Raw genomic sequence first — 25,211 nt, 5'->3', positions numbered from 1 at the left:
ATGTGTGTCTGTATGTCCCTGTGTGTGTGGTGTCAGGGCTTCAAGTTGTAGCCCAGGCTATCTGAGTACTTACTGTATAGTCATGGCTGGCTCCAAACTCAGCCTCCTCTATGCTGGGAGGACAGGTCTGTGTCAATATCATGCTGCCTTTTTGAAAAAGTTGAGTGTGTTTTCTTTTTTATTAATTTTTCCATGTATATGGGTGTCTTGTCTGAATATATGTATGTGTAACACCAATGTGCCTGGTGCTGCAGAAGGTAGAAGGTGGCATCAGATCACTTGGAACTGAAGTGACAGATGGTTGTGAGCTGCTATGTGCATGGTGGGAACCAAACTCAGGGAGAGTAGCAATGCTCTTAGGAGCTGAACCACCTCTCCTGTTCCAAAAGGTGAGAATCTTACATTATAAGTTGAGATTCTTAAATTAATGCCTAATGAAATTTGAGGTGAGGCAGAAGAAACAGTGAAAAATGCCTAAAGCCCTTGCAGTGTAATTAACAAGTCCATTATGTAAGGAGACACACAGAATCCCATGACTTTGGGAAAACAGCTTAAATACATGGTAATTACACAGATCTTATCAGGGCATTTCAATTACACACTTTAGTGAGGTGACATTTAATGGCAAATATTAAGCTTCTTTTACCATTCTAAAGGTGACTCTAAGGGACACATAGCACTTCAGTTAGAAATAAATCCATTCTCTGCAAAAGAGTAAGTCAGAAGGGGTCCCAGGAAGTCAAATGAAAATAAGTCTCTGGTAGACTTGGGAATTCTTTGTGTTACATTTATCAGTAATGGATTAGGACAACCCAGGGCTTTGTCACTCATCATACCCCATAGAGAAAGGAAAATACTTATGTCAAAATGTTTGATATGGCTTTTAAGGACCTCATCCAGAGTATGTGTCATCCACTTTAATACCTCCCCATTCAGGTGTTGGAAGTCAAGCCTGGGCATGCAGTATGCCTCATACTTCAAGGTCTCACACAGTTCTTTCTCTACAACAACTAATTACATTTAATGCTATTTCAATACCTTACAGCAGCAAGAAAGTGACTTTTCTTTTTACCCTATCAAAATGTTTCTCTACTAGAAAAAGTATTTCCTCCACATCAATGCAAAATAATATCAAAGCACAATATCAGAGGCGGTATTAAACACAACATATATTGATTTGGAGATGCATTACCAATTCCTACCTTAGATTTTGTTTTAAAGTCTTGGATCATTTCCACTTTAATGGGTTTCTATTATCCTTTCATTTTAAAAACAACAAGAAGCCAGGCCTGGTGGTATCCTTTAATCCCAGCACTCAAGAGACAAAGGCAGGAGGATCCCTGAGAGTTTGAGGATAGCCTGGTGTACAAATCAAGTTCCAAAACAGCTGGAGCTGTTACACAGAGAAACCCAGTCTTGAAAAACAAAACAAAATAAGAAAAAAGAGTTTCTAGCACAAGCCCTGGCTTTCTTAAGGAAAGTACCTTGGAAATACTTGGAGTAATATAGTTCATACAGCCTTTTTATGTCAAGACATGGCAGCCTTAATGTTCCACCTACAAAACTACCTGCAATGGAGAAGTACAGGAAAGAACTCTAGCCAGACACTCACCATCTCAACATTACATTGACCTACATGGAAACAAAGCTAGGCTTAACAAGAATGCTAGTACCTGTGCACAGATAGGAACTCAGGACCAGGGGCTTACAGCTTTGGCACAAGGCATCCTACTGGCAGAATTTCCCTTCTAGATTCTCTGGGAACCTTGGAGGCCTAGAGTCAGTCATTGATTATAGAAGCAGCTACACAGTGAGGCTCATCCATATATTAGTCCTTTAATTTCATTTCCTTCTTTATTTATTTTAAACATGTATTGAGTGCATGTTCTGTTTTAGACACTGTGCACAAAGTGCCTCATTTCAAACTAAAATGCTATGAGTCTTTTGCAGTTTAAAGCATTTTATTAAGTAGGTACTTAGCAAAAGATAATTTCATTTGTTTATTATTTTAGGATATATCAAATACAGTGTGTGTGTGTGTGTGTGTGTGTGTGTGTGTGTGTGTGTGTATCTGTGTGGGCATATGCACACCAGCACAAATGCTCTTGAAGGTGGTGAGATGCCTTGTGATCAGAGTTACAGGATATTGTAAAAACACTATCCTGAGTGCTCGGACTCAAACTCAGGGCCTCTGTAAGAGCACCACTTGCCAAGAACTTCTGTCTTCCTTGCCTTTGCGTTGTAAGGTTACTCTAAGCAGACTACACAATTTAAACCCCATTATTCATCACTTTGCTGTTTATGATAACAACAGTCATATTAATAATTTCCAAAATGTGCACAACAGCAGAGTCAATAGAAATAGTATGTAGTATGTTTTGGAATGGTCAGAGAGGTTCAATTTGCTTTTACTTCCTGAGTGATTATTCTCTGACTTCCAAAACCAGTCTTTAGAAATATCCTGGGTTCTAAAATCGATTAAAAAGAAACTAATTAGTACATTCATTTCTAAAATGTTACCTTCTCTGGATTTTAAATTTCAAATAATAGTATCATTACATCATGGTCATTAGATGACATGAAGTTGGGTGTGGTGGTGCACCCCTATAACCTCAGCAATCTGAAGGTTGAAGCAGGGGGATCTTGTATGCAAAGCCCAGCCTTGTCAACAAAATGAGTTCAATAGAACTCTGTCACTAAATAAAAAATAAATAAATAAATAAAAATTTAAAAATAAGAGTAAATAAGTAAGCAAAAGGATGAAAGATGAAGAAAAATAGAAGGGAAGGAGAGAAGGATGGAGGGAAGGAAAGGAGAAGGAAGGTGATGAGTAAGACATAAAAACATCCATTATAAGGCCTGGCATTGGTCTCGGTTTGTGTCATTCTTTTCCACATGACCCCAAAATACATACTCACTGTTTTATAAGGTCATTCTATTTAGACACACTGTAGGTGGATTGGAAATAATATAATTAAAAATGTATTTAATGTTTGTGGCATACTAAAGATGTTAGCTTACAAAATAGACCTGCTTACTAGGAACTGGCCCACAGCCATGGCCACCAAACCTCAGGATCATTGTGTCATCTGTCACACTGCCAGTCATTGTGTCATCTGTCACACTGCCAGTTAAGGAAAGGGTGAGAACCTAAAATTTCAAGCAGAATTCCAGACGAAAGAATGCTGCTGAACACCATGCTGCAGCTGAAATCAAATCGGAAGTGGAGCCATTGAGAGTGGAGGACCTTGAAGTTTTAAGAACTACTTTGATGAGCATTTATAACACATTCACTTGCCAACATTGATCTCTTTATGAGTATGAAATGCTAATTGTACTTACCTTTTAATTTTCATCAAAAACTAATGGAAGACATAAAAACTGAGTTTATCCTGATCCCACTTCCAGGGGCCCCTTAAACAGACCAAACTACACAACTGTCTTGCTTATGGTTCATGAGCTGACTTTTTGGAGCTCATTGCCTGTGGTGGGACACCTTGCACAGCCTTGATGCAGGGAGGGGAGGCTTGGACCTGCCTCAAATGAATGTACTGGGTTTTCCTGACTCCCTATGAGAGGCCTTGCCTTGGAGGAAGAGATGGGGGGTGGGTGGGTTGGGGGGAAACCTTGGGTGAGGGAGCAGGAGGAAGGATGAGAGGGGGATCTGTGCTTTGTATGTAAAAATAAATAAAAAATTTCTTAATAAAGAAAAAATTACGTATATGTGTGTGTGATTCCACGTGAATTCAAAGTAATCTTAACACATACACAGTATTATTGAAATAGACAAATACTTGTAGAATAAAAGCCAACAAGGTTTTTCAATTGCATAGATCACATTGATCACAGAAGACGGAACATTAGGGCTTGAAGACAAAATAAAGGAATTGCATCAATTACACAATAATTGTTATTAGTCCTTGTGCCTCATGAACAGAATATTCAGGAACACTGGATGCCAGGGCAAATGCACCGAAAAGGAACATGTAACTCCTGAAGAGACATGAGGACTACATACATCTATACAAAAATCCTTATATTCATCAATTTTTGTCACCCAGTCAAGAAGCAGCTTTCCCCATCTCCATTCCTACCAATTCCCTCCCTATGAACTCAAAAGAAATGCATTTAAGCAAGATTATTGTCTCACTAGTTACAGAGGGACATGCTCATAAGTCTAAGAAAATACAAACAAATGGCTGAATGAAGTAACTCAAGATATGAAAATTGAATTCAATAAAAAGGAATACTAAAGAAAATTCAAATTAAAATGAAATTAGAAATGAAACATTCAATAAGTCTAATTAAAAACCCTCAATGGGAAGCCTTGGCAACACAATGGCTCACACAGAAGTTGGAACATTAGGGTTTGAAGATAAAATAAAGAAAATGGATCAATTACATAAAATGATAATGGTTAACAGCCCTTATTCAGGGACACTGGGATATCAAGAATAAACAAAATCTGTAAATTGGGGGAAGAGAAAAAAAATCCAGGTCAAAGGCATAGCACTGAACTTCAATGAAATTGTAGAAGAAAACTTCCCAAATTCAGGGAAAGAGATGCCCAGTCAGGTACTAGAGTCATTTGGCTCCCATACAGGTAAATCCATCAGCCTAACAGCTCAATGGAAACTCTAAAACCCAGAAGAAGTTGCAGGCATGTGATGGATTTAAGTTCTGAAAGATGCTAACTATACTATTGATCTGACAAAACTATTGGTTATAAATGAAAGCTAATGAAAATCTCATGATAGCAACAGGCTAAAGAAATTTATAATCACCAAAATATCTCTACAAAGAGTACCAGAAGGAATACCTTTGATGAGAGAACAATGTACATGCTATGGGGGGGGGGGGGACAAATGATGCTAGGATAGGGGTTATGTGAAGTAGGTCAAAGAAAGAAGTACCATAAAACCAACAAAACGATAGCAATTAAATTATTAATCTATTAATAAGAATTCTGATTATCAGTGGTCTTGATCTCTCAATCAAAAGACACAAGCTTATTGGCTGAATCAGAAAGCAAGATGCATCTTTTTGCTATCTCCAAGAAAAAAAAAATCTCACCTTCAAGGACAGATACTAACTGGGAGTAAAAGGTATATAAACATTAGAATTAAATGACATTGTAGACTAAACGGACTTAATAGGCACCTACGAAATATTCCAGCCTAACATGACAGTATACGAATTTTCTTGTTTATGTAAAATAGGCCATGTATTAGGACATACTGGAATAAAACTTGAGATAAATATCAGAAGAAACTATAAATTGCACAAACTCACTCAGCATGAACAATGCACTATTGAATGATGAAAGGGTCATCGGAGGATTAAACAAAAAAAAATAATTCTTGAAATTAAGTGAGGTAAAGAACAGAAAGTCAGAAGGGTAAATGTATAGCTCCAACTGCCCACATCAAAACACCAGAAAGAGCAGACTGAATGATTTACCTCAAGAATTTGAAAAAAAAATCAAAGCCATTATCAGTGCATTTGAAGAAATTATCAAAACATGGGCAAAAATCAATGAAAAAAACCCACAAAGGATCAATGAAACATAGAGTTTGTTCCTTTTAAAAGATAATCAAAATGTACAAGCCCTTAACCAGGTTAGCTAAAAGAAAGATAAAGGAGACTATCAATGACTACCAAGAGAGGAATAATCAGTTTTCTTCGGGGATAAAACCCTTGATAGATTATCAATCCCACGAGGTCAGCCTTAATCACTTGTACATACAAGAAACACTAAATGGGCTCAGTAGGTTGGACACACACACACACACAGAGAGAGAGAGAGAGAGAGAGAGAGAGAGAGAGAGAGAGAGAGAGAGAGAGAGAGAGAGAATGATTAAAGAAGAAGAGGTCATGAATTTGACAGGGAGTTCAGTGAAATGAAAGGACTCAGAGGGGAGTGAGGGAGAGAAGGAGGAGAAATGATGTAAATACAGTAACTGTATAAATTCTCAAAAAATAAAAAATAAGCAAAAATACTAAGTTAAACAAAAATTAAATGCAATGGCAAAGCATGAAGAAATGAAAAAATATTTCTTTTATCTTATTTTATTGAAATGTTTCTTCACACAGTGGAATGAGAGAGTATCTGGTTTAGAACCATGCTGTGTGCTGGAATCACAACATCTGTGAAGAACCAGATAAGTCTAGTGCTGAGCAAGAACAAAACAGAGGGTAATCCATCATAGTATTATGACTAACAGATACTGACAGCTGACAAATTGATAGTCCGACATATGCGTCTTAGGAAAGTTGAAGCATGCAGGCAAGTGCTGTGATCTGAAACACGTCCATGTAAATGCTACGAGAAGTTCCTACCACTCTTTCTGCATGCTGAACAGTAACGAGGAAATACATGATACACTAGCTATTAAATATGCACACAGACTCCAAGTCCAGTCACAAAATAAGCTTATTTGTTTGACTATAGAAACATTTCTCCAATGTGGTAATAAAACTCCTGCCCAATTTATATTTTATAGCCATAGCCCCACGCTTCCACCCAAGGCAATGGCAACAGATCAATGCCATACACAGCTCCTTGCTTCAGTATCTCTAAGTAAGGCTGATGGAAAAGCAACTGGTATCATTCCAGAACAAAAGAGAATCTCTGACAAGTGACAATAGGCATTTACAATAAGCTCTTCAGAGTTGTTTATGCCATATTTGATATCAAATTCATGCTGAATCATTGTTCAAGGTTTTATTTGTGTGGCTGTTCAGTTTTTCTTTAAGAATTATGACATTCTTTACTTCTCAACAATTCCTCTACTATTTCTTAAAAATGTCCCAAACCACTCACATGACAAATTATATATTTATATGGATTTTTTTCTTTAAAGCAAGATAGAGTCAAAGTACTAGAATTTGGGGAAATATTAGCATACATATTTAAATTTTCTCAACTCCCTAGGGGAGACCTTGCCTTGGAGGAAGTGGGAGTGGGGGTGGATTGGGGGGAGGGCTGGAAGGGTGGGAGGAGGGAAGAGCGGGAAAACCGTGGCTGATATGTGAAATTAAGTTAATTATAAAATAAAAATACTATATAAAAAAGAAATATATAATTAAAAAAATAAACTCTAGATTTCCAAAAAAATAATAATTTATTCAACCAAGTTTATTGAAAGAATTCATGTGAGGGTTGGAGAGTTAGCAACTGCAGGTGAAGTGTTTACCTGGGTTCTATTCCCAGAGCCATCATTATCAACAACAAAACACAATATTCCACCGGGCACAGCGGCATGCCTGGAATATCACTACTGGAGAAGTGCAGAGGAGAACGGCTAGGGGGTCTCTAGCTGGTCAGCCTGGCCTAACTGGTCAGTTCCAGGTTGATGAAAGACCACCTCAGGGAAAAGCGGGGTGTCATTCCTGAGTAGATACACCTGAGTTTGTACTTTGTTCTTTACATGCAAGGCACATGCATGTGCCTATACACACACACACAACACACACATACACACACACACATACACACACACACACATATGCATGTGTGTGTGTGTATGTGTGTGTGTGTGCCTGCAAGATATACACAGAAAAAATCCAAATGAAAACACAGTGGGACTTCAATGCAAACCACTCAATTTATAATTCCACTCACATTAATCTTCGGAGAACAATACCTTCTACAAGGTCTGGCTCCTGAACTAACTCCAATTTTTCCAATCTTAGTGGTCTTAGGTATATAATATTGATTTTTGAAACTCAAACTTCTAATTGTTTATGACTTTTACTTACAACTCCATTCAAATATTTACCTGCCTTCTGCATATGCTGCAGGAGTTCTGGCTATTTTCTCTAAACAGTGCATGTGAAGCCCCTTCTTGGAAGGCATGAAAATAACCACAACAAAAGAGTCAGTAGAAACAAGAAAGGTGTGATTATGTCTTGTGAAGAACATTGCCCTTGGGTGGAAGTCAGTCTGATGATGGAGTAAGCCACTTTTAGTTAAGTTCAGTCTCTGCGGCAATTGTGAAATATTCTTGATTCAGTGACCTCTCATGATTCCTTTCCTAAATACATAAAAATCTTGTGTATTTTTAAAGAATCTAGTCATTTGACAGATGCTTCTATGGACTGGAGATATCCGCTGCTTGCAAGGCCCTTAAAGTATTCAAACATACTAAAACCCTTAAGACCATCATCAGTGTATTTGTTCTCTGTCTATGTAAATAAGAACTTGTTCTGAAAGCAAGTTCTAGTTTAATAGGACAATGTGGGAGTGTGAGGCAATGAACTGTTAAGTTTAACATTTTGGAGAATATTGACATATTCTGCCACTGAGGACTGCCCCCACAGTACCTGTGTGTAGGTACCACTCCAAGGAGTTTGTTGCTTTTATTCTAAGTAAAAAAAAGTGAAAACTGAATTTGAAGGCTTCCTTAAAGAGTCAATTGGAATATTTCTTCACCTGATCAAAATAATGAATTTTGTCGTCAGACTGGAGACGTCTTTCTTCAGAACATTGACATGAAATGTCTACTAGCTCAGCCAGAAGGAAGGGACAACAGCCTCCCTCCTTCCTCTCCCCAACTCCAGTATCCACTGAACTGCTTTGTTCTCTGTCTGCATAATTAATAACCGTCCTGGCAATCAGTCATGCATTCCTCAATGGCACCTCAGGCACCAAGTGTCCTTCTAACCCCTCCCCACAGAAGAAACCACCACAATGGCTGCACACTGATTTAACTCAGGACAAGTCATTTACGAACTTGGTGTGAAGAAATACAACTGGGTTCTGACGCAGTTACAGCGCAGAACCAGGGCTGCACTCCCCCATACAGCACTGCAGGGCTTTGATTTTTTTTTTAATTTATTGAGAGTTGCATTAGTTTGCTTTCTTTTTACATAATTCTACTAACAAAATAACAAAAACTTCCATAGCCCAGCAGGTGTCATTGAATATGCATACTTGGAAAGAGGTAAAACATTTAAAAAAAATAGGACAAATTTGGTAGAATCTTAAAGGTCGATGGTCTGGAGTGGACGTGAGTGATGTGTCCCATTCATTATTTCCCTAACTGCCATCCACATGCCCCAGCAATAAAGAAAATGGTGGTGATACATGGGAGTCAAATGTATGGTAGCTGCAAGATCTAGTTCTCTCAATGACCAATGCCCATCAAATGGTAAAACAGAGTAAATAAATTGCTAGAAGTATTATCTTTTTATATCTTAGTAAGTTCAAAACTGTTAATAGTGAGATTCAATAAAATTATTTAAGAAAATATACTATTATTGCAATAATTAATCAAAAATTTCACCCTATTGGAAGGAGAAAAACTAAAGCCCTCACATTTTGTAAACATTAAAAATAGCATTTTATATGCAGCATTATACTCAAGAGAAATTGTTTTACATATTAAGAAAAGGAAAACCCCTGAAAAGATGCAGACCCAAATTTATACATTTTTACTTAAAAACTCAGATACTTTTTTTTTGAAACAGTTTCCTAGCAAAAATGAGAAATAAAACTTTTAATCAGATACTTGATACTGGATGAAAAGTTGTTCTGTTTAATCTTTTTTTTTTTTATTTTTACCATTTTAAATAATGGTGTTGATGCCATACTGCAGAGCATGGCATATATAACCCAATACACATTACTCCAACATTAAACAAGAACTTTTCTTTCTAAGAGATTTGACTTATGTTCAGGCTTTCACTGTGTGTGGGCTTCGAAGGGAAACAAGGTCCCAATGTTTTCATCTTTCTTAAACAATCTCTCACTACTAATCTACCAGGCTGTGTGTGTGAGCACTCTACCCTCCACACTTTTTCTCTTTCTCTCTCTCCCCTCTCATCATAAAAGGGAAAAATACCAATGGCATTATTAACTTCTTGTGAACAATCATAAAACTTAATATATCATTTACTATAAAATTTACACAGATTTATCTTTCATTATTTATCAATGATACATGACTAGGGAATTATATTTCCATAATATTTTATTTGAAATAGCATTAAGATGTTAAAATTTTAAACCTATGTAGTATTTTTTAAGCTATAACTCATTATGACATTACGTCAACATCTCACAGTGGTAGTTTTAAAACTAAGCCTAGCTAATGGCACCAATATAACATAGAAAAATAGAGAGACACATTTAATTGGTCTTATACCAAGTTACTTGGTAATCCAAAAAATCTGTTCCAACATTTCAGCAATATAAAGAAAACTGTATTTATAAATCATGAAATATTCATTCAACTTGTGTTATTCAAAATAATCCGGAACTCCTTGCTTAGCTGTAGGGTGAATCATTTTACTACAGTAGACACAATTACTTAATGGGCATGCATGACCAAAAAAAAAAAAAATGCTTGTAACAAAAATAGATCTTCGTATACTTTTCTTCTATGACATAGTAATTTGAACCACAGAGAGTTCATGGCAGACCAGAATCTGATGTCCATTCCTTTTCACAAATAAAACTATAGAACAAGCTCTTTACTTTTAAAATATAACTCACTTTAACGTACATTTTTTTCTTGTAGTTTGAGATTTAAAAATCATTCACTGACTTATGTTTTTTGTGTCAGGTTGATGTAAAATATTCATATCAAGTTATATCAATCACATATTCATATCAATTTAGATAACCAAAAGCAGAGAAGGCTGATTATATGGATGTTTTTATAAATAATAAAATGGTTTAAAATGGATAGTGTGTCCTAAGTTCATTGACTGTAGTGGATACATCATTAACTGCCCCCCAACTCAGGCCTCCCCTTACCAGAACAAGGGAACCCAGACAACGATTACACCACAGTCCAGCTGTATCCGTAGTACCACAGACTAACACATGAGCATCTGGAGAATATATGGCATCATTGTTGTAACTGGGGTTCTCTAACGTGTCTCCTCTGTCCTTGGTGACAACCAAGGTAACACACAACACCAGAGACATTAGGATATCCCACTTAGGTCTTAGACAAGTCTGTGGGAAAACGGCCGAATTTCCAGAAAAGCTTAATGCTGTGGGACTGGTATTAAGCTAGGCCTGTGCAGCAAACCTTAGTACAGAAAGCTAATGGTCTACCGAGGCCTGTGGTTCGTGCTATTTGTATCATAACTAGGAAGCCGTTGTGGTCAGCAGTACAGCAGGTCCTGCTTTGCAGCTAGGACTCTGCAGTCAGTCTGGTCATCACTTGTAGGGAAGTGGGGATGTCAATAAGAAAGTTCATCCATGACAGAAGGAAAGAAATGAATGAGGGATAATGCAGGGACAATTGCCCCTGAGCAAATACCACAAGATCCTTTAAGCCGGCTCTCCAAGAAGTATGCTTTCTTACTTTAGGCTTTCATTTATCTGATTCATGGCTCAGACTGATGAATCTTGCCTGGCCAGGGTTAGCGCAGGTGTGGGTGAGGGGAGGGAGGGTACATTTACAAACACACAGTGATAATTCAAAACATTCTGCCAGACTTAAAAGCATAATCGCCTGTCACATTGTCACTCACCAAATCCCACTTTTCGGCAGACAGTTACTGAAAATGGAATGGATGTGTTTCTAAGAAAGCAGTGAGGGGTATATGAAGCCGACATGGTAGGGTAAGGAGTGGCAGGTCAGCTACCAAAGTAAATGTGAACACAAATGACCCAAAGTTTGTGGAAGTGGAAGAAAAAAAAATAGCAATTTTCTAACATCATCAGATTACACTTCTTAGGAAATGTAGGATCCGACCGTCATATTCTCTTGTTTTTTTCAGCCCATAGCTTGCTGTTTCCCTAAAGATGATCAGAGTAAATATAGCATCTTCATCTACTCATACAGTTCCATCTCCTACAGCCCAGTTCAGGGCAGTTTAGTGGCCAGAGTAGGGCATCCTGGCTGAGAGATGCTAGAGGAACTGAAGACAGAATACAAAATCTGCATGCATAGCTCATCACACTCAATGCCATTTAAACATGCACCGAATATGATTTTCATGTTGGAAATACTGACACAAACATGACCTAGTCCCTCGGGTACAGTGTGGACACATTACTTATAAGTTTCAAGTAATGAATCAAAGTGAGATCTCAGGATCTTGAGTTTTTGAAGCAGGATCTCTGACTGGGCAGGAGCTCACCACCCAAGCTAGACTGGTGGCCAGAGAGTCCCAGGCATATGTCTTTCTCTGTATCCCCAGAGCAGAATTATAAGCAGCCACGCTTGGCTTTTTAAAGTGAGTTCTAGGGACTGAAATCTGAGCTTCATTTGTTCAGGGTAAACATTTTACCAATTGAGCCATCTTCCTAGTTTGCTATCTTCCTATAACTATAAAAAAAATCACATATTTCATTTTATTACATATAAGGCACTTAGCATTTCTAATCATCTACAGAGAAAATGTTTAAGTTGATTATAACAATTATAGTGAGACCTCTATGGTTAAAAAAAAAAAAAAAAGAATCCAAGCTAGAGAATGGTTTTGGATGTTTCATGTTCTGATTCTCATTTTAAAATGAGGAATTCAAGTCAAAAATAGCTGACTTATTTAAGTAAGGATAATCTCAAAGTGGTACTTACTGGCATGACAATACTGTAGTGGATGCAGAATCCAGGTTCAGATGGAAAATACTCATCAGATACGAATCTTATCCTGATTTGATTTCCTTTAGAAGTCTGCTTTCCTGGCACAGTCCCAGAACCACACCAGCATCCTAAAATACTTCCATCACTGGGCTCCTCAACTTCTACAAAATCATACCTGTGAGGAGGCAAAGGGGCAGAGACATCATTGCTTATCTAGGCAATGGAAATTTTATATGTGCAAAACATCTATGGAGTAGATCAGTGCGTTGTTTCCAAGTAGGCCTGAATGAGAGCTCATTAGATGCAAAAGTTAAAGAGAACAAGAAGTGAAGACCAGTTGGAAAAATATGAAACACTTTTCAAAGCCTTCAGATTGATTTGCTATTATCAAACTCAAGATTGATCAGACACTTAAAATTTAAATATTTTGCATAGAACAAAATTATATGACATTCAATCTATGAATAATTCAATTCTAGTTCCTATCTTAATTCCCATCATCATTGTTCAATTTTCCTAGTTAGGGAAGATGTATTTTACTTAGAACATTTCCAACAGTTACTAATTTAGAAAAGCATAGTACCAAACAAATACTGAGAAATATACTAATACTTACCAAGTAGAAGCAAACTACCAACTACTTACTTATATTTTTAGGGTAGTTGATAATATGCATTTAGGTAGTAGCACACATTATTTTCTTATAAAATAACTTTGCTATTATTCCAGCTTTCTCTTTTACTTCTGGACATTGGGTCTAACACTTGCTAAGAAAATGCTCAAATACTGAGGAATGCATCCCAAGCTTCACCTAACACAGAGACCATTTTTTAAAACAATTGCACATATAAATAAATGATGACTTCTCTAGATTGAATATAAGATAATAAAGAGAAAGTTAAAAACTTTTAATGAGAGAGAAGTCTGACATGCTTGAAAAATGATTGATAGATTTTAAAATACAATGTACTATAAACACACTAGGTAGAATCAAACCCAACATTTTATATAGTATTAGATTTAAAGAAAAAAGTATTAATAAAAAGACAACATATGGGCCAACTATATTTATGAATCTTCCCCTTAAGTAATGTAACAACATTCTTTAGCTTCATTTTTCTCACATAATCTTAGGAACTAAGATATTTTTTAATGGAAAAGCATAATACATTTAAAGCCAGTTATTTTCTCTAACGATTTACACGGGGTTATGTTTCTTACTTTGTTTTCCCTGACCAGATGCCTTCAAAAGAATATGGAATTCATATGAGAAGCTGTTTGTTTAATGTTTACTAATATAGGTCAAAACATCATGAAGAAATGGAAGAGAGAAACAAATGAGAAAAACCATACATGTTGGTTGTACTGTCTGGTCTTGTGTGTCAACTTGATACAAGTTAGAGTCATCAAAGGAAGGAAATTCGGTCTAGGAAATGCCTCCATGAGATCTAGGTGCTGGACTGTTGGTCCTGGGTTCTATAAGAAGGTGGGTGGAGCAAGCCATGGGAAGAAAGTCAGTAAGCAGCTCCCCTCCATAGCCGTTGTGTTAGTTCTTGCTTCCAGGATCTTGTCCTGTTTGAGTTCCTTTACTGACTTCCTTCAGTGATGAACAGCAATGCTGAAATAATCCCAATAAACCCTTTTCTCCCCAACTTGCTTTTTGGTCATGGTGTTTCATCGTAGCGATAGAAACCCTAACTAAAACATAGGGCATAGTGAAAGGAATTGGAAATTTAAAACAAGCCATTCCTACCTGCTCAGTTGACCATACTGGAGACATGGTAATCCTTACAATACACTCCCAGGTATTAATTTTCAAGGTGAACAATTGCCCATACCATTATTTAAAGGATTTACTAAGCCTATTTTATGAGCCAATCAAACATCACATTCCCAGGGCATCATGATACAGCACACACAGTGCAACGTGGCTGGTAATGATCACTCCCTGTCTCTGCCGTACTCCTGAGACCCTGGGAGGATTTATGTTCTTTTATGTTTAACAAACAAGTCTAATGTTGTAGACAAAATTTCCGTTCTCCTGTGGGAATGTAGAAACTGTGAGGATATGGGAGCTGTTTTCTTACTCCTAAGAATGTAAGGAGTATACCAGAGAAATAAATTCACTGGTAAACATAATTGTCAGACACCCAGCTTCTTTCAACAAAAATAAACCAACCCTGCAGAACAGGCTGTCTCTAGTTCATACTGACTAAAACCCTGTCAATTAAAACTGTCCCATGAATTATCAAGCCTGACAGTGGTGAGAAAGGATGCCAAATGAGTGTGGATTATAGAAAGCCTGGCTTTGCAAGTGTCAACTGGATCAGGAGCAGGTTGGGATAGGTAATAAAAATAATAAGATGGCAATTACTGTACAGAGCTTATCGGCTTATACTTTTGCTGCCCAAACACAAACAGAATCTTCAGACTCCTATTCAAAGACCAGATATTCTTCCAGAGTCTAATTAATACTGAAAAGGCTTTGAAATAATTATCTACTTATGAGGTGATTACAATGTGTCAGGCACTTTTTTTTAAGTGCTTCTGAATATTAACCCAATAGATCCTCTTAGCAAACCTAACTGGGAGGTTCTGATTATGCCCAGTTTATGAGTTACTAAATATAGAGAAGTTAAACAATTTGGCTAAGCTTACAATGTAACTAATTGTGATGTTACAGCTTCAGTTTCAAAAGCCAAATCTCAGACTCCAACTTCTTAGAATAGTTGTTCTCAACCTGTGGGTCCAAACCATTTGAGGATCAAACAATCCTTTTGCTGGGGTTGCCTAAGACCATAGAAAAACACATATTTATGTGATATTTCATAACAATAGCAAAATTACAGTTATGAAGTAGCAATAAAAATAATTTTATGGTTGGGGTCACCGCAACATGAAGAACTGTATTAAAGGGTCAAAGCTTTAGAAATGTTGAGAACCACTGTCTTTAAAGATAAAATCTGCTGGGTGATGGTGGTGCATGCCTTTAATCCCAGCTCTCAAGAAGTATAATCAGATGGGTCACTGTGAGTTCAGGGCCAATGTGGTCTACAGAGTGAGTTTCAGGACAGCCAGGGGGGTTACAAAGAGAAACCCTGTCTTGAAAACAAAACAAAAGTAAAGAAAAATAAAAGAAAAAGAAGGAGGAGGAGGAAGAGGAGGAGAAGAAGGAGAAGTATCAGCTAAGATACTACTCACTATATTTAAAATACATCTCTATAATTAAATTTATTCTATTTGGCTAACTAACTACAGAGAAATTGTAGGTTTCTGCACAAAAACTGACCATGAAGTCATGTTTAAGGGCTGGAAAACACAGACTATAACGAATGTAACTTAACATGAACCTTGCTAATTTAGATATTTGCTATAATTAATTTGATAAAGTTTATTACGAGTGACTCTAAAATTTTTGTAGAGAATTTTAAAACAATGTAGACTGTGGGAGCCAAACATACAATCACACTTCCCAGGACTAACAACAAATAATGGAGAGATTCTCACAGGAACAGGAGAGTGCTGTGGGATGTCTTTCTGTATGCTGTGAATATGTGTTGCTCTGATTGGTTGATAAGTAAAATGCTGATTGGCCAGTAGCCAGACAGGAAGTATAGGCAAGGCAAGTAGACAAGGAGAATTCTGGAAGGGCTGAGTCAGGAGTCACCAGCCAAACACAGAGGAAGCAAGATGTCAAGGCAGAACTGAGAAAAGATACCAAGCCACGTGGCTAATCATAGATAAGAATTATGGGTTAACTTAAGTGTAAGAGCTAGTCAGTAATAAGCCTGAGCTAATGGCCAAGCAGTTACAATTAATGTAAGCTCCTGATTGATTATTTTATAAGCGGGCCACGGGACTGCAGGGGCCTGGCAGGACCGGAGAAACCTTCCGGCTACAGGACAGCTCACCCTATGAGAGGTGGTTCAAGTTGCCATGGTATGAGGTTAAGATTTTAAATTCATCTTATTACTAAATAAAAGTAATGCAACTGTACAAGCCAACAATTCAACCTCCAAAACTAAGAATAATTAAGGACAAGAGAAAAAGTAAAAAAGGACAATTACTAGAAATAAACTCTGTTAAGAAGTATAATCAAAGGAAAGTTAATATTCACAATTAAAAACAAAAGCAGGCAGTAAAAGAGAATAATTAAAGAAAGAAAGAAATGACAATAAACACAGCCACTAAACCAGGCAGAAGATATAATTACACTTAAGAACGTATCTAGCTGGGTGGCATTGGCACAAGCCTTTAATCCCAGCACTTGGGAGGCAGACTCAGGCAGATCTCTGTGAGTTTGAGGCCAGCCTGGTCTACAGAGTGAGATCCAGGACAAGCACCAAAACTACATGGAGAAACCCTGTCTCGAAAAACCAAAAAAAAAAAAAAAAAAAAAAAAAGTATCTAAATTTTATAGTTTATGAAATTTTTCACTGAATATATTTGGAAAATTGTAAGAAAGTGGTAGCTAAAATATGATCTATCAACTTAGTAAAAACAGTTAAAGTAAATAACAACTCTTAGAGAAATTTAAAAGTTGTTCAAGATTTATCAGTAGAAAGCATGAAATGAAATGAGGTTTTATAAGACCTCTATTAAATTATAAACAAATATAAATTCCAATTTCTCCTATATAATTACAGAACATTGAAAATGGTAATCTTCCCAATTAATAGCAAAAAAAAAAAAGGAAAAAGAAACCTAACCTAAACCTTATATCGAATTCTCTGAAATGGCAATAGTTAGCCTTCAGAAATAGGGCCCATTTCACTCATGTAGGCTATTGCAAAAAAAATTTCTTATCTATCCACCATCAATAGATTACATGATTAGAATAATTGGCCCAGTATAAGATTTATCCATAAGTAAAAATGAATGTAAAAATGTTCCACAATAATATTAAAAGGAATAACAACAATATGATCAAAGTAGTAAGTGAATCGCTAATACGGCTTAATTAACTGCTTATTAAAAATAACAGCAGAAAACTTTCAAATTCGGATGAAAATTTTCCTAACAGAAACCGATGACATGTATTCTGTGAAATGAAGCTAGCAAACTTGATCATCACAGCCGAGCAGAGTGAGGGTTCCCATTACTACCCTGAGGTTTCAGAGAAGGAGTGTAGATAAACTTGAAATGGAAGAAACAAAAGTGTTGTGATAAGAACAGAGAAAATAAACAAACATCCTTGGTTGCTGATAGATTTATTTGTGTGTGTGTGTGTGTGTGTGTGTGTGTGTGTGTGTGTGAGAGAGAGAGAGAGAGAGAGAGAGAGAGAGAGAGAGAGAGAGAGAGAGAGAGAGAGTTAGTGCATGTCTGTGCACATTTGCACCTGTATGAGGCCAGAAGTCAACTTCCGGTGAGACCCTCAGGAATGCTACCCACTTCCTTTGAAATGGGGTCTCTTATTGTCCTGGAACTCCACTGAGGAGGCTAGAGGTTGACATCATGATGCTTTCCTCAAGGGCTTCTCCATCTTAGTTTTTGAGTCAAGGTCTCCTGCTGAAGCAAATGTTTGCTATTTCTGCTAGACTGGCTATGCAGCAAGCCCACAGATATCCTGACACTTCCTTCCCCAGTATTATAAGGATATGTCACACTTGGTGTTTTTGCATCCATTCTGGGGACTGAGCAGATCCTCACCACTGCAAATCAAGCATTTTACCAGGAGAACCTTCCCTACTCCCAGCTAATAGATTTTGAGAACAGACTTCAGTAGGGTTAGTAGAGAGGCTGAAATGCATAAGCAGAGGGCAGCAGGATTGAAGTGTGCTATGGAGGTAACTGTTCTGTTATATATCATCTCTGTTGAGGTAGATCTAACAAGAGTTGGTGTGTGTCAGGAAAGACAGGAATCAATTTACTTTAAACTTTGAGCTTTTAGAAGGATCGAGAATGAATAAGATAATTCAGTAAATGTGATATACAAAGATCAATATGTTTTGTTTATGACCTAAGACTCAGAAACTTCATGGAGAAAAAAATGTAGGTCACTGCAGATGGCCAAACAACAAAGAAATACATTTAGCCAATAATGAATGACCACCTACTGTCTGAGAAAATGTATTACTGAATGACAAAAAGTCATGGACTTTCTTTTTAAATCAAAATCTTGATAAGGTTTCTAGAATATTTTTGTAAAATAGTAATTACCCTAACACAGAAAACATGATGAGGCACATACAAGGAACTGGTGCTTCACAAATACCAGCTCCATCGCCAAACAAAACTCATCTGGTTTCTCCGACTATGCCCATGGCAGGGATACAAACAGGTTATAAAATAAAACAGTCATACAGGCAAGAATGAGAAAGGCAGAAGCAGAAGCCTGGCTGTAGGTTAGGAGTCCATGTTTGAAAGAATCATGCTGTCTCTGATTAAACAAGACACAGTGAAGTATCATTCTACCCTAAATGGCACTATTTATCACTAACTCTCTACAAGTCTCTTTTGAACACTCCAGAGGCTCTTTTACAAAACAAATATAACAGTCATTAACTCAGAGAAAGGTTTTGTGAGGATTAAATGAGAGAAAGTACTTATACATGGTATTACCATAGTATCTAACAACAAACTGTTTAATAAACACTATCGGTTGCTTTTTAGGGGGTAGGCATACATGACTGTGGCTGGCATGCATGTGCAGATGTAAGTGTCCTACAGCTTACCCTCTAAACTGGAATGACTGGCTTGCAAACTTCAGGGATCCCACTATCTGTTCCTCCCCAGCACTGGGGATACAATGGGCACTGCCATACCTGGCTTCCTCTGTGAAATCTGGGATATCTGAACTTGAATCCTTGTGCTTGTACTGAAAACATTTAACACACTGACCATCTCCCCAGCCCAGCAAATACCAGTTCTTAAAGACAAAAATTGACTTAATGTGACATATAAACTCTAAGGAAAGACCAGCCCTATGGAAGAACAGGCCCTAGAACTCTTTATGCATTTATAAGATAAGTGGATATCTTGTCTTTAATTAAAATGTTGGATTTATTTTCAAAGCTCCAGGATATAGTTTCAAGTACAATATGATAATTTATACAACACTGGTATGTAGACAAACTAGTACAGTTAATTTAGGAGGTAATAAGGAGGCTTCTCAAAAAATTGCAGAATTATGTATATCCCACTTTTGGATATAAATATTATATATGAATGTAAGCCAGTATATCAAGTAGACTTCTGTACTCTCATCCTCACTTTGGTGTTACTCACAATAGCAAAAGCATGGAATAAATTTAGTTATTATATACAGATGAGTAAATAAAATGTGGGGTGTGTGAAAAAATGATTTACACATTTAAAAGGGAAAATGCTTAAAGTTCTGTCATTTACTACAATATGTGAGGACATTATGATAAATGAAATAAGTCAGGCACATAGAAAAATACTGTTTAGCCTCACATATACCTGTTATCTAAAAAAAAAAAAAAGTCTACCTCAAAAAAACAGAGTAAAGGATGGCAATCAAAGACAGAGCAAAGGGAGAGGTGATGCAAATGGTAGTTATTGACCACAGGCGATGTTTCATTTAAGGTAAAGGAACAGGTTACTAATCATGGTACTGCACAGTAAGTATAAGCCACAGCCCTTGCACAACAGAGGCCAGACGCAACTCCCCTTATCATTTTCTCTGTGGAAGCAGTTGTCTTGAATCTAGCCTGCCTAGAGTAAGATCAGAATGTAGATGTATTCTTTTAACAGTTGCTCCTCTTGTAGTAAAGGGCAGATTCATTGGTCGCTTACAAAATCTCTGAGGACTTTCTTTTGTTTTATTGAGTATCCACGTCATACTCAGTGTGGGGATTACCAGACTAAAGGGTAAAAGGCACTCAAGAGGCTCAGAATCTCATGTCTAAGGTGGAACACTTTCTGAAATACGTAGTTACCCATTCTTACCCAGCTAATCCTAGGTATTTCCACTTTCAATGAAGTTCACTTTGCATCACGGTACTATTATTGACAGGAAGCCATGGTTTGGACAGCAGTTGTAAGTATCGACTCAAGACGGTTCCCAAGAAAGCACACCAAGCATGCTACTAATAAGGTGAGGTGCAGAGTACTCAGACCCCTCTCCTCTAAGGAGCATGTCCTTTACTCTCTGACACAGTCTAACTTGTAAGAAGTTTTACAAAAGCATCTCACTAACATGTGATTTTTTTGTGTGCGTACAGCTGTTCAAAGCACCCAGGTTGTGTGAGTCACTAATAAATTAGTCACAACTAAATAACAGTTTATATTTGATAGACTACCTTTACATATGTGGTGATAACTATATTGGGCATTAGTAAGGTCAAGTCGAGGAGCTACATTTAAGAAATAAAACTATCATTCTGCAGAGGACCTAGATCCCAATCATAGGGCAGTCTATGACTCCAGTTCCAGGGGTTATGATACTTTCTTTGGTCCCTTGGGCAACAGCATGCACGTGTCACACAAACATATCTGTAAGCACTTACACATGAACATCAAACACTTTAAATGATAAAATGGACTTGGTTATAGAAGGATAGCCCATCCCCACTGGATAGAGACTGAAATCAGCAAAGGAGACTTGGTGTGCACACAGTCGTTACACTTTCTGGGACCACAAGTCTTGACAGAGGACAATAATTGATATTTTTCAGTAAGAGACTCGAATCTCAGAAAGCAAATAAATAAAATACCCTAATTCTGCCTCACATGAAAAGCATGGAAACAGGTTTTTTGTTTGTTTGGTTGGTTGGTTTGGTTTGTTTATTTTCTGGGATTGCCCCTTGGCTCTGTTTACTAGGACAAGGGACGAATGAGATCTGTGGGATTCTGTTTTTCACTGAAACCAATGATTGAATAATGAGTGGTTATCCATCAAAAGTTTTCATTTCCCAAGAAAGGAAACAAAGCAAAAAGCTTTATCTCAAAGGGGCAAGTACGGTTGTCAGGTGATGCAATCAGGGCTGTAAGTCTTGCTAAGGCGATTACTTCTTATTCCATGGTGTGAAAAGGGAAATGAGAAAAACCAGGCTTAGTGCCCACTTGGATAATTCACCCCCAGGCAAGGTCTCAAGGCAGGGATTATTTGGCAATAGTTTTATTTTATTTTCTTCTTGTTCCATTTCAAATACTCTTTCATCTTTGCTCTCTATTTCCTCCCTCTCTAGTTGCCCCTTCCTGTTGCTTTTACACCAAGACTCTGCCATAGTCTTTCATAGGTCCTCACATTGCCAGAAAACCTAGCAGTTTTAAAACATTTCCCACAGGACACTGCAATGTCTTCTGAATCTCATTAGTCTTATATATATGACGTAAGTCATCAGTATAAATCTCAAAGCTGTTTGTAGTAGGATAGCCTTTCATTAGTAAGACTTCAGTGATGTTTATAAAAGCAAACAGAAATTAAACTCTGTTATTTCAGATACAGATATGAAAAACTGTGCTAACTATCACACAGGTAAGGCTGGGAGACAATAAATGGCCATTCCTGACAATTTATGTACTCTAATTTCAATTGTTTAATTGTTTATATTTTCGTTTAAGCTAGAGCTTAAATATGGAAATTACACTTTAGTTTTAAAAAGAAAATAGACCAAAGACAATTCTAAAGATACTCTTGAGTATTATCTTCATGACTCTTGTTCGATCAGTTGTTTATTACTACAGTGTGAGCATAAAAGACTCCATTAGGCTGATCTGAGAATGAAGGTCTTCAAGTTACCCAAGAGAAAGGCACACACACACACACACACACACACACACACACACACACACACCTGCTCTTTCTTGTCCCGCCACCTTCAGTCAGAAAACCTATGAAACTTTACAGACAGCTCCTCAGTCTACTTGAGGGCTTTTGGGCAACTAAGTAATTATGAGCTACTTAAACCTTTAGTCATTATGAACCTCAACCTGGGCGAGACAGCATATTTCATCAGATGGTAAATATGACCGCATGTTTTGGTACGGTGACTCCAGCAATAATGGCCCTGTCATAGGTCAAACACTTTATGTCACCGGATTATTACTCAGGGGTTCCAAGCTACACAGCAGTACATTTCTTTGGATATGCTGAGAAAATGCCAAGTAGTAACTTTCAAGAATTACATGTCAATACTTTAAAAGTTATGTATCAAGTCCCCTAATGCAAGATTACTTGCCCAGTTCACTTGACATACTTCCACTGCCTCAAACTTCATCCACATAGGAGTTTCTTAGGCAAAGCCTTCTGGGAGTTCCAGAGGCAGAGGTAGTGAGTTCTTTGCAACATGGTCCATACCACACCCATCACAATTTTGAATTGTATTTTTCCATGAATGTTCTTTTGCTTTTCAATGCTTTCTGGAGGCCAAGTGGCCACTGAATAATCTTTGTAGCCCTCATCCGTAGCATGATACTTGGTTGATACATAGCAGGGTACATGATGGCTGGCAGAATGGAAGGATGAGTAAGTACACACACAGACAATAAGGCAACAGATTTATAGACAAATATCAAGAGACAATGTTGCCAAAAATATAATTCTACATATGGGGTTCCTATAGAAGTAGCTCATATTTTTTCTCTTAAATATTTCACTCATTCTTTTACTCCTAATTCTGGATATTTACATTAGATGCAAGCTAACTGATTTTTCTCAAATGTAACTACATTGTTCAGAGTAATGAATTGGATATAGTATTTTGAAATTTGTTTCGATGTTAATAGTCTTCTGTTGCTCACTTGCTCAAGACGGCCATGGTAAGCACTGAGCTCTGTGTACACGTCTCCCACTCTGGTTTAACAACCAGCTATGAGACTTGCTATACTTTAACCCTATGGTCTAGCTTTCTGTATCTTTATCCTTATGTGTCTTCAAGGCAGTACATCATCCAACAGTACTGGACACACAGCTAATTGAGAGCATACTTATGCTTATACATCCCACCTAGATAGTCCTTTCTGTACTGGATACAGAACTGGGAATGAAGCATTATCCACAAATTCACAAGTGATTGAAAACTCATGTTCCTGGTTAATCATTTTCTCTGACCAAATATTTCGCTTTATTTATTTATTTATTTATTTATTTATTTATTTATTTATTCATAATTTACAGGAAGAAACTGGAGAGATTGAAGTTAAATATTCTGATTAACCTCATTTACATTTAAAATAGGAGGTGAAGGAATTCTAAAGAAGGATGTGACTATCCTCCAACCTCCTTCAAACAGCCATGTTAGAAACACTTATTTCAAATGGTTTTATTTAAAATATTTTGTCTCTCTTCTCCCTACGTATTAGAAACCTACAATACAAGGCCTTTGTCATCTTACTACAGATGAACCCTCATAAGAATTCTGAAGTCTCCTCCTCTTGCACACTCCTCTCCAATATCACCAAGGGCTCGTCTTCCTTAACAACATGCCTTAATTGGTCATGCTACCTTCCTAAAATACAAATTTGGGTGTCAATCATAGCTATTTTCTTTCAAATCTGGATCTCTAGGGTCGCCCCTTCATCAATATGTGTTGCATTTCTTTCTGTTTTCTACTCTGATATTTTCCAGGAGCCCATTATTGAGCAACTCAATAACAGTTCGGTGGGTGGTGCCAAACAGATGTTGAGTCATCCTGCTAAAGGCCATATCCCAGTGCAGGAATTCATGAAGGTGAACGCCAATGTTTGATGTTTCTTTGCAGCCAGCTTGCTGATTATCTGCAAATCTCTTCAGATTGCATTTCTGTTTGCACTTCTCTACTATCAGTCAGCTACCTGTCATTATTACAAAATACCTGAGACAATCAACTTGTAAGAGAGGAGTGCTATTTTGGCCCCTAGCTTTGGGGGTTTCTGTTCATGAATGGTTGTGCTGCATTGTCCAGCCTGTGATGAGGCAAAAGAGCATAGAAGGAGAGCAGAGTCCAGCAAAAACTCTCCTATCATGGACCAAGGAGGAAATGCACAGGATGTCTGGAGACACACAATCCCCCTTAAGGGTAGACAAATATGTTCTAATGACCTCCTATTAAACCCTACCTTTCAGAGGTTGTACTACCTCCCAATAGTGTCATCTGGTTATCAAACTTTAGCACAAACATCACTGAAGGAAATTCATCATCCAAACCACAGAATACACTTTCTTTTTATTATTATTATTATTATTATTATTATTATTATTATTACTAAGAAATTTTCTGTTCATTTTACATACCAACCACAGGTGCCCCTCTCCTCCCTCCTCCCACCCCTCAGCCTTTCCTCCACAATGGCCCCCTCCATTCCCATCTCCTCCAAGGCAAGGACTCCCAAGGGGAATCAGCAGAACCTGGTACATTCAGTCTAGGCATGTGAAAGCCCCTCCCCCTGAAGCAAGTTTGTGTAAGGTGTCCCACCACAGGCACTAGGCTCCAAAAAGCCCACTCATGTAGCAGGGATAGATCTTGATTCCACTGCCAGGGGCCCCTTAAGCAGGTCAAGCTAAACAACTGTCTTGCCTATGCAGAGGGCCTAGTCCAGTCCCAAAGAATCTACAGCTGTTGGTCCACAGTTCATGAGTTCCCACTAGTTTGGTTTGATTGTCTCTGTATGTTTCCCCATCATGATCTTGATGCCCCTTGCTCATATAATCCCTCTTCTCTCTCTTCGACTAGACTCCTGGAGCTTGGCCTGGTGCTTGGCTGTGGATCTCTGCATCTG

At 37.6% G+C, this 25,211-nt stretch overlaps 1 protein-coding gene across 1 annotated transcript in view; it reads right to left on the bottom strand.

Annotated features, from left to right (window-relative positions):
* Pdgfc (platelet derived growth factor C) overlaps window positions 1-25,211 on the bottom strand; it is a 172,590-nt gene that overhangs the window by 31,642 nt on the left and 115,737 nt on the right. Inside the window, exon 3 of the mRNA XM_059265521.1 lies at window positions 12,543-12,723. Coding sequence (XP_059121504.1) covers window positions 12,543-12,723 — 181 coding nt within the window. The remainder of the gene's footprint in view (window positions 1-12,542; window positions 12,724-25,211) is intronic.

This window comes from Peromyscus eremicus, chromosome 6, assembly GCF_949786415.1.
Source record: "Peromyscus eremicus chromosome 6, PerEre_H2_v1, whole genome shotgun sequence".
Lineage (NCBI taxonomy): Eukaryota > Metazoa > Chordata > Mammalia > Rodentia > Cricetidae > Peromyscus > Peromyscus eremicus.
The sequence above is the reverse complement of the archived record's forward strand: the minus strand, read 5'-3'. Positions and strand labels throughout refer to the sequence as shown.